The following is a 10,108-nucleotide window of genomic DNA, read 5'->3' on the forward strand; positions in this document are numbered from 1 at the left end:
GCGTTCTGACTGCAGAAATGACCCCCTCTCCCAAGCCTGGCTGCTGCAGCCCTCCTAGGACAGCACTGACAGAGCTAGCCCGCACTCAGGCCAGTGGTGAAGCAGTCAGAGGGGCTGGCTACAGCCTGGCCGGGCATCTGCGTTAGATGCCCTTCACTGAAGCAGAGCCTCTCCTATGGCTGCTGAAAACCACACTGGCCATGCCTGTCTGGCTGTGCATGCACCAATCATATTTTGAGCTTTCCTAGTTGAAGGGACCTTGCTTCTCTCCTTGAGGGCAAAACATTAAACCTCTCTCTTCTTTGCTCTCCAGGAGAAAAGCTGCCTTTACACTCCTCCGAAGAAGCTCAAAATCTGATGGGCCAGTCGTCAGGTAAAACAGACCACAGTACCGGGGGAGCAGGCCAGGGGACATGTACAGAGGATGAGGGTACCCACACCTATGACAGCTGAGTGTCTAGCTCCCAACTTGGCTGACAGTAGTTCTCAGGGACACAAGTTGTGGACCCGAATGGGGACCACCCAGGAGCCAGGTCTTCCATTGTTAGTGAATGACGAGTCTGAGCAAGCACAGTGAGCAGCCGTCCTGTGAACAGTCGGGTGGCCTAAGGCATTGTGCCCCTACATGAGGAGGGCCTGTCTGGAGTTGTCACTAATTCTCCGGCTGTGCAGGGTATAGGGTTGCATAGTGAGAACACGACTGAGGAGGCCACAGGATGGTATGTGCTTTTGAAAGATGGGTTTCCCTGGATACAGGCACCAAGTCTTAGTAGACGGATCTGGGCTAGGTGTGTCTGCATCTTCTGGTTTTCATTTAAATGCCTGTTCCCAGGACACAGCAGGGTGACGTGTATGTAGTCTGTGATGCAGTGACTGAGGGAACAGCCTTGGGAAAAGTGATTCACTGGGGCCGAGTGTGTTTTCTGGTCCTGTGAGGGAAATACCTTACACTTCAGACCTGTGGGCCGCTATGAGTACATATGGCCAACGATGCAGCCTCAGAAATGGTGTCACACCATGCTTTTGTGTGACAACTTGATCATGGCTCTAGAGACCTAGAGTCCTACATGAGCAGGTAACATGGCAGGAAGGCTGCGTGCTGAGACAACAGGTAGCTGTGTGGGGGAATGCAGCTGGCTTTGAAGCCTTGTCCTGAGTAGACATACCTTTAACTTTGGTCTCCCTGAAAAAGGATTCTCGTTCTTTGTTCAGTCAAATGTAACATCCGACAGATGTCCCCTGCTGCCCCAGGAACTCCTGTAGTACTCCAGCACGCCAGTAGTACTTTCAAGTGACTTTTTACCTGTCCCTGCGTCTGTAATGTGTATAGATTCCCTAAATAGCCAAATAATTGTATTAAAAGCCATTATTGAAAGGAGATAAGAGGTAGAAAACTCCAGAGTTCAATCTGTAAACAGCAGAGATGGCTGAGTTGGTTCATTCAATACTTCCCCCTGGGCCTGACTGCTGGACACCCCTCCTTGGGGTCACCCTCTGGCCGGAGCCGATAACCACATGAGACAAGATGTCGAGGTGGTGGCCCTCCCAGGGAGCCAGCGGGGAGGAGCAAGGCTGGAGCGGGAACTGGGAAGATGAGGGGCACAGTGAGAAGTGGGGGCTCCTCGAGATTGTCCTGGGTTCCCTGGCTGTCTAGATGTGGTACTGAAAGGTCAGTGCAGAGGCAGGGCCGGCAAGTAGGAGCACCAAGTGAGGGGATGACCTGGGTTCTGGCGCAGTCTGAGGCAGTGTGTGTAGAGCTGGCTGTCAGGAGAATACAGAGCCTGGAGTCAGGACCCAGCAGTCCTATGCAGGGACCTCTGCTGAGTCTGAAGGCAAGAGGAGCAGCTTCAGGACTTGCAGGCCTGAGCTGCAATGGGCCTGTGGTGCTGAATTGGGCCTGCTGTGTATAGAGCATGTGCCATCCCAGAGGGTACAGCCATTGCACCTCCCGCTGTGGCAGTCCCTTGAGTGTATTGTCTCTGTTTCTGAGGCAGGGAGCAGAAGCCTGTGGCCTGTTAACTAGTGACATAGTTGAAACTTATCATGAAAACCTGGGCTTAGCCATGTGCCGTGGCCTCTGGACAGAATTGTGTCAGCCGCAGAATTAACAATGGGTGCTTGGCTACTTCTGGCTACCTGCAGTGAAACCCACATGAGGTCTCAGGGTGGAACAGAGTGGGACACAGCACCCACAAGTCTTCCTAAACAAAGAAGAACAGACATACAATGTCAGTGTGTGCCCCAGCTGCCTTGTAACCCCCAGAGGTGTGATGCCTGCCCTCGTTTTAGCTCAGGGCCCACCAGGCTGTGTATGCAAGGTGTGAGTTTTTTGGTTTTTGTTTTCTCTGGAGAGAAATTAGAACTCTGGAATTTGGGTTACCCTGGGTGGTACCAGGGCCTGGGCCCCTGAACTGCGCCCTCAGGTAGTTCAAGGAAATATGGGCCAGGCCTGGCTATGACAATAAACTGCTTTCCCTCCAACCCAATCCTAATCATGTTCCCTTGGTGTGCCCAGGTCTGGATGCCAGCCCACCGGCCAGCACTCATGAACTCACCATTCCCAATGATGTGAGTATATCCCCTGCTCCCTCGTGTCCACACACACACACACACACACACACACACACACATACACAAACACATACACACACACAGGGCTGGAGAGGTGGCTCAGCAGATAAAGGGCTTGCTGTTTGGATCCTTGGCCCCCACATTAAAAGCTGGGCTTGATGACCACTGTCTGTATCCCCAGGGACAGGGCTGGAGAGACGAGAATCTCTAGAGCGTTCTAGCCAGCCAACTAGCTGAAAGAGAGAGGAGCCCTAGGCTCAGCAAGATCCTATAACATGGAGAAGCAACACCCCAGCGCCAATGTCTGGCTTCCACAGTTGCCTATATGGGCAAGTGTATCTGTACACCCATAAACCCTCTGTGTACACAGGCAGGCAGTGAGACACACAGGGGGTGAAGCAGGCTGGCAGGCAGAGACAGACAGACAGAGTCAGACAAAAACTGAGACAGAGTCTGACTAGCTTTAGGGCAGAGAAATCTTGAATACAAGTCAAAAAGGAGGTAACCCCTGCCATGGCCCACACACAGACTGTCCCTTCTGCTATCCTGGCAGCCACTCTCAACGACATGAGCTCCTCCTCCCTGGTCCTTCTGGTTTGGAGCCACTGATTCGGAAACTGCCACCACCTCTCAAGACCCCTGTTCAGCCTGGGAGGACTAAGTGTGCTAACAGAAGCTCTTGAGACCACAGCTGTGGTGTCCCCAAGGATGTGACAAATTGAGGGACACTAGAGTAAGGATCCAGACACCCTGTGACATATAAGCAACGTCTTGTGCCAGAGAATCCCAAACCTCCAGTGCAGGTCATATCATTCCAGAACCTTCCCGGACCACCCTACTCTCAAGGTCCCTAAGCCAGGGTACTGTTGCTGTTGTCAGACTCTTGCCCAGCTCTGGGGCTGACCTCTGATTCACCCTGATGCTCCCACTTCCTGTCTGCATCTTTCATGGGAATGGGGTCAGTTGAAGGTGGGAAAGAAAGGAGAGGAGAGATTCAACAGTGGGTCCAGGCTTGAGCATATCAGTGGAACACGCGCTGTCTGTCTGTCTGTCTGTCTGTCTATGTTTCCATATGAAGGTCAGAGGTTAACCTTCAGGTGTTATTCCTCAGGAGCCATCTGCTTTGTTTTTTGAGACAGTCTCTCACCAGGACCCGGGGCTTGCCAATTAGGCTAGGCTGGCTGTCCAAGGTGCCTTGGGGACCCATCTGACTCTTCTGATATTACAAGCATGCGCCACCACACCTGGGTGCTAGGGACCAAACTAAGGTCCTCATCTTGAGGGGCAAGCACCTGACCTACTAGTTTCTCTCTCTCCAGACCAGTAGCCTTGGACTTTGAAGGCCAGCCCCTCCCCTCCATCTGAACCAGCTTCAGGAAACCCAGAGTTTACGAGTCTAAGGGGACCCCCAGGCTTGAGTATAGATGCCAGACGGTTGGGCAGCAGAGTAAACTGGCCAGAGAAACCGTGTGTGGTGCCTCTGACCTTCAAAGAAACCCTCACCCAACCCGTCTGGCTGCAGATGGCCCCTGAAGGGGCTCTGCCACCAGCCCCAGGCATCTGTTCTGTTGCCTGACAACCTCAGGTTCCCCCAGTCTGTAGGAGCTTTCATAGGAGTCAGCCCCGGTGAGCTGGTAGCATGGTTGTGTAGCCTTTAGCTCTGAGAACATTGGAGGTTGGACCAGCTTGGCAGGCTGTCTGTGGATGTGAGTGTCATGTCGCCTTGTAGTGGATAAGGCCTCTGCTTTGTGCCTTCCTCTTCCCACTCAGTGTGTGATGTTCTTCTGGCACAGGGCTCACCTGGACACACTCCATCAGACAGAGCTAGGGCTTCTTAAAGGGCTGCTAACATGGATCCTACCTCACCGGCACTGGGACACAAGCTATTGTTTAACCTGAAATGGATGTAAAGGCACCCGGGGCTGGGCCTGGTGGGGAGCAGTAGACCTGTTTGCTCTGCTGCCATGCGGTGGGTGAACACTGACTGACCTAGCCAGTCCTGTCATCCTGAAGTCTTTCTAGAGAGGAGCTGTTCCTTCACAGCTCACTCAGAGCTTGCTCTTACACCTGGCACAGGAAGGCCATAGAATTTGTAGAATAAGGAATTCCGCTCACCCAGACCTTTAGAGAAGGGACTGGGCTATAGGCAAAGATGCAGTCTCCCAGAGCCAGTGGTCCTCGATGCTGTATCTGTTCTCTCGGGGACACATGGGCCTTCCAAGGAAGAGACACACACACACCCCAGACCATTCCTAATGGCTCATGCTATAGAGCTTGCCCTAGGGCATTCAGTTTGGGGCACTTAAGGCCAGATGCTCTGCTGTGAGCACTTGCCTGGAGCCTTTTGTTCGGAAAGAAAACTAATACATTCCACGTGGCTCTGAGAGGTAGGGGACTAGTTAGTCTTGCTGCAGTGTCTGTGAGCTTGACAGGCATTGTTAGAGAACCTGTCCTGTTTCCTATAGCTTTATTGAAATTTACATGTGAAGCCAGATAGGTGGGACTAGCGTAAGCCTGGAGCTGCATGTCAGTGGTTTCCTAGTGAGGCCACGTTGAGCTGCTACCAGCCAGAGGCCTGAGTCATCTCAGGAGCCACTTCTCTCTAAGAGTAATGCCCAGAAGCATGTGTGTTGGGATCCTGGTGTGTTCAAGGGCCAGCCAACATCTCTCCTGCTCCGAACCTCGACCCCAAGTGTGAAGGAAGGAGAGGGGCTTAGGGCACAGGCCACAGAACACCTCGGGTTTTTTGAGGTATGAGCCCAGGAGGGAAAGCCACTGAAGAGACATGCTTCAGGTGTAAAGAAGAGAGTATGTATGGGTCTAGACAGAAAGGGAGAGGGAGGGTCAGCTTCCTCCAGGGCCTGTTGGAGAGGAAGTGACAGCAGCGAGGCAGGGTCTGTGCTGGGAAGTTGGCATGTGCCGTCCACATCCGAGATGATCATGGAGCTGCCAGGAGGGGTGTGAGGAGGGAAAGAGGCATAGAAGGCCACACCCATGGTACACCCTCCTGAATGATGGCATCTTCAGAGACTTGTGGCCACACCTTCTCCCTCAGCACAGGAGCCACCCTGCCTCACCTAGTCTTGGTCACAGAAGAGCCCCATAGCCTTATTGCCAGAAGGAAAGGAGCACAGGTGGGCAGGTCAGTTGAGCCATGGCTGTGTGCAGGTTAGGAAGCCAACTCCTCTCTGTCACAGGGTCAGGCACCCTTGGGACAACTGACATAGGCATGAGGAGCAGGCCCTGGGCAGAGCCCAGCCAGAGTGGGGAGTAGTAGGTGGGACTTGAGGAAATAAAGACGGATGAAGCCCAGAGATTTCAGACAAGATGCTGGACAGCTCCAGGCTCTCTGGAGAAGAGGTTCACTGTGTTCAAATAGCCTAATTGTCAGAGCTCAGTGAGAAATACAGATACCCGCAGACGCCTTAATGGGGAGCAGAGTGCAGAGCACAGAGCACATACCCTTCAGGACAAGAGCTGGTCTCTTGGTGCCTCTGCTGACCCAGGTGCCCCGTTGCCCATCATACAGGTTTGGAAGCAGATTTTCTTCCTGTACCTCAGGTCCAGCCCAGCCTTCTGCCTGGCATCTCAGTGCATGAGAACAGCTTGTTTCTAGATCTCTGGCTGGTGCCCAGCCAGCCAGGTGCCGCAGGACCACTGCCCAGGCTCTCAGTGCCTGTCTGGCCAGTGTTCCTTTCCATACCTCAGAGCACTCCGTGGGGATTCTGTTTCATCGGTGAGGGCAGTTGAGGGATGTCACCTGGCTCCTCTGCAGTATTTTCTGGGGTCCAGGATGCCCCCATCATGAAACAGGGTAGACCTGAGAGGCACATACCCAACTGTAGCTGTCTTGACCTCCAGAATGGAGATCGCTCTTGTCCCTGAGCTGCCTTAGAAAGGGCCCACACTCCTGATAACTTCACTGACCCCAGGTCTCTGCGTCCTCTAAACAGAGCTCACCATGCAGACACCTCAGCTTCATCTGAGTTCCTCAAAAGATAGGTTTCAGCAGTAGTGAACTTCAGGTGCTCTTAGGTGTCTAGGATGCTCACTCTCTGGGACATCCATCCTCCCTGTGAGGGTATCGCCAGAAGGCCCTGCCCCAGTCTGGGCCAGAGCTGGTGTGGGATTCCCCACTCAGCCTGAATCATCTGTCTTTGGGTCACATCTGGCCAGGTAGAGGAAGCCAGTCTGAGAATGGCCATGTCCCTTCTTGTGTGGACTTGTCCCCAGAAGGACAGACACTAAGCAGAGGTAAGACCGTCAACAGGCGGAGCCGGGGCCTCTCTCACACTGTCCCTGGGACCAGGCTCAGGACTTTGCAATGCCTGTCTTCTTCCAGAGCACTGAGTTCACAGGCAGTGTTGCCAGCCTAGCCTGTCCCAAGGTGTCCCCACAGGGCTCCCCCAGACACCTGGAAAGGGATGTGCTGGACTCTTCTCTAAGGGATGCCTCTGTCCTTTCTTCTAGCTTATAGGCTGCATAATTGGACGCCAGGGCACCAAAATCAATGAAATCCGACAGATGTCTGGAGCTCAGATCAAAATCGCCAACGCCACTGAGGGGTCATCAGAGCGCCAGATTACCATCACAGGGACCCCAGCCAACATCAGCCTCGCCCAGTATCTCATCAACGCTAGGTAAGCAAGTCCTAGGCAGCTGGGCCCTCACTAGCTATGGCTTGCAGCCAGCCCCACACCCTGGCATGTGGGGAGAGGTGTGGTGGAGACCAGCCTCCACAGGGATGCGGGCCACTCTGTTCACCAACAAGGAGCTAAGGAAGCTGTGGTGAGCGGTGTGCCCATTTTCCTATTTCCCTCTTTCCAGCCTGTACTCTGGCTATGCCCATCTGCCTCAGGCAAGGGGTGTTGGCAGGCTTGTAGTAAGTCGGTAGGGTTGGGGGGGTAGGGATGTAGGGACATGCCTAGGTCCTGCCTCGCCTGCCCCAAATCCAGTATAAGCAACCTTCCTGAAACAGCATAGTTCCTATTCATGTCACAAGTCCTTCTAGGACAGTCCTGAAGCCCCCACTGAGGCCAACTGGGTGCTCCTGGTCCTATGCTCTACCCTGGAAGGATCCAAACTCTCTCAGCAAGATTGAGTGACAGGCACAGGGACAGGTTAAGCTCTACCGAGCTGACCTGGCAGGCTTTCCACCCGTTGTGTGGTGGGTCCTCCAGCTCATGGCCACTGAAAGGTGACCTGGAATAGCTCGTCCCCTGGAAATGGAGAGGTGCACCCCCCTCATCTCATTGAAGTCTATGACGCGTCTCTCGTGCCTTCGTCTGTTCCAGGCTGACGTCTGAGGTCACCGGGATGGGTGCACTCTAACCTCCCCAAGATTCTCCACCTCACACATCGGATGGCTCCAGCCCGCAGCCTCACCAGCTGGCACACTGTACAGACTGCCTGTCCTTCCTTGCAGAAATGACTAGAGCGTTTTCTTTACAAACAGATGATAGTACGTGTCTGCCCACTCAGGCCCTGTGCGCTCCGTCTTAGTGTAGCCTCCACGCCTTGGCATGCCATGCAGCTCTTTACTTTAATGCTCAACGTGTTCCCAACTGTGATGTTTCAGAGATTGATCCCTCAGTATCCATGTGACTGTCTGTTTAAAAGTTGGTTTGATGCTTTAACAGCACTCCCTGTGTCCTGCTGTCCCTTGTTCTCAGAGACCCTCCCCTCTCGCCCGCTCTACTGACTCTTTCCCACCCTAGGTTGTACGCAGGGATCAGAAGTACTTTTCTTGCAACCTACAGGGAGTGTCTGGAAGAGGAGGGACTGGGGGGAGTGTATCTAAGGAGCAGAGTGGAGTGCCAGAGGATGGGGTGGGACCCTGGCTTCACTAGGATATCTCGGGGAGGGGGCACTTGTGGCCCCCAGGTGTCTTCCAAGATGGCTAAGAACAAGGACTTGCCAGAAAGTTCATCTGCACCCATCAGAGTTCAATAAATGTCGTGTTCCTCCCCCATGGCTCTGGCTTCTCTCTGCTCCCCTATCCTCAGTGCCCATAGCAACCTGTGAGACGCACCGGTACCCAACCTGAGAATGAGAAGACCTGGGTTCTACTCCTAGAGCACCAGGTCCCAACCTGTAAAGCTTCCCAGCATGGAGACTGCCTGTGTCTGACAGGGCACCATCCACATAGCCTTCCACCACCCAAGGGACCATTCTCCTTCACTCCCACCACGTGGCACTTGGTTCCACTTCTCCTTTCTCTTCAGTGGTTAACTCAGAGGGCCAGGGCAGAGGTGTAACTGCCCAGGGCACAACTTTGTTGTAGCCCCTGGCCCAGCTCCAAGGGCTCTGATGCCTACCCCCCAGCCTCTGATTTTGGAGTTTCTGGCAAGAATGGCATGGCAGAGACCAGCTCAGGGTGGGAGAGGGGGGTGGAGCTGTCCAGCATATGCCATCTGTCCCGGAACCTGTCTTCACCTATGAATACAGTGACCTGCTACAGGATGCTAGGGTTCATCCATCTTGTAGCATCCATCTTGGCAGAAAGAACTCCCTCCTGTTGTCCAGGCAGACAAAGCAGATGTACTCCATGCACAGGGCCTGTGTTTTAGCCAGGAGTCTCTGACGTCATTGCCTGGATGCATCCCTTACCCTCTGCTATGAACACCACAGTGTAGCAGCAAACGGGAGCTTAGGTCCCATGGCCACTCTTCACACCCAGCAAGTTAGAGCAAAAATTCAATCCCATGCCCGCTCATACTCAGACACAGGTCTGAAGGATGGCCAGGACTCAGAGGACACAAGCCTTTTCCTAGGGCAAGACTTGCCCTTGGCCTGTCAACTGGGAGTACCATAAGAAAGAATAGCTTTTGTATAAGTACAGTTTTTAAAAAAAAAACCAAAAACCCCAAACAGCATAGGAACATCGAAAGTACAGGATCAAATGGGGCCCAAGGGAGGCCCCAAAAGTGATGGAGCACTGGGCAAGCGTGGGGTCAGGTTGGCATGTACCCTTTGGTCAGGTGAAGGAGCACATGCCTAGGGGCACATGTAGTGTAAGCCAGGCATGGAGCAAAGGCTCCACTCAGCCCTAGGCTGAGATTGCTTGGCTTCTTGTTCATTATATGGTGAAGGTGGCGATGTCCTTCAGGGATCATGTGGGTGCTGGCTTTCACCATCATCCCACACCTCCAAGAACTCTGGGAGGTCTGGTACCTGCCAGGCTGTAGGTGTGCTTGGTGAAGTAGACTTGGGTCTTCTCTACAAACAGAAAGCCAACCCTGTAAGGTTCTGATGCTAAGGTCCTGTTCCCCAATTGGTTCTTGATTCATCAGTAAAGAAAGCTGTGGACCAATTGTTAGGTGGAAGGTAGAGGTGGGACTTCTAGATCCCAGGAGGCAGGGGAGAGGGATGTGAGGAAGGAGAGGAAGTTTTCATCATGCTGTGGAATGAGAAGAATGCAGCAGCCATGTGAGGTCTCGGGAGAAGCTGGGCGGGGGTTGGGAGGCGGTGGCTGAGGCCACTACAACAGTTGGGTAGTCATAGATGATTGGCAGCAGGAGTCAGGTAGGATTAGCCA

General features: G+C 53.5%; 1 protein-coding gene across 2 annotated transcripts in view; it reads left to right on the forward strand.

Moving 5' to 3' along the window:
- The window catches only part of Pcbp3 (poly(rC) binding protein 3), a 130,940-nt gene extending 122,396 nt beyond the window's left edge, over positions 1 to 8,544 (forward strand). For both annotated transcript variants that reach the window (XM_028773913.1, XM_028773914.1), the window contains exons 12-15: positions 314 to 373; positions 2,516 to 2,568; positions 7,042 to 7,211; positions 7,866 to 8,544. In XM_028773913.1, coding sequence (XP_028629746.1) covers positions 314 to 373; positions 2,516 to 2,568; positions 7,042 to 7,211; positions 7,866 to 7,902 — 320 coding nt within the window. In that variant the 3' untranslated portion in view covers positions 7,903 to 8,544. The remainder of the gene's footprint in view (positions 1 to 313; positions 374 to 2,515; positions 2,569 to 7,041; positions 7,212 to 7,865) is intronic.
- The last annotated feature ends 1,564 nt before the right edge of the window (positions 8,545 to 10,108 follow it).

Source organism: Grammomys surdaster, unplaced genomic scaffold, assembly GCF_004785775.1.
Source record: "Grammomys surdaster isolate TR1022 unplaced genomic scaffold, NIH_TR_1.0 237, whole genome shotgun sequence".
NCBI classification, from domain to species: domain Eukaryota; kingdom Metazoa; phylum Chordata; class Mammalia; order Rodentia; family Muridae; genus Grammomys; species Grammomys surdaster.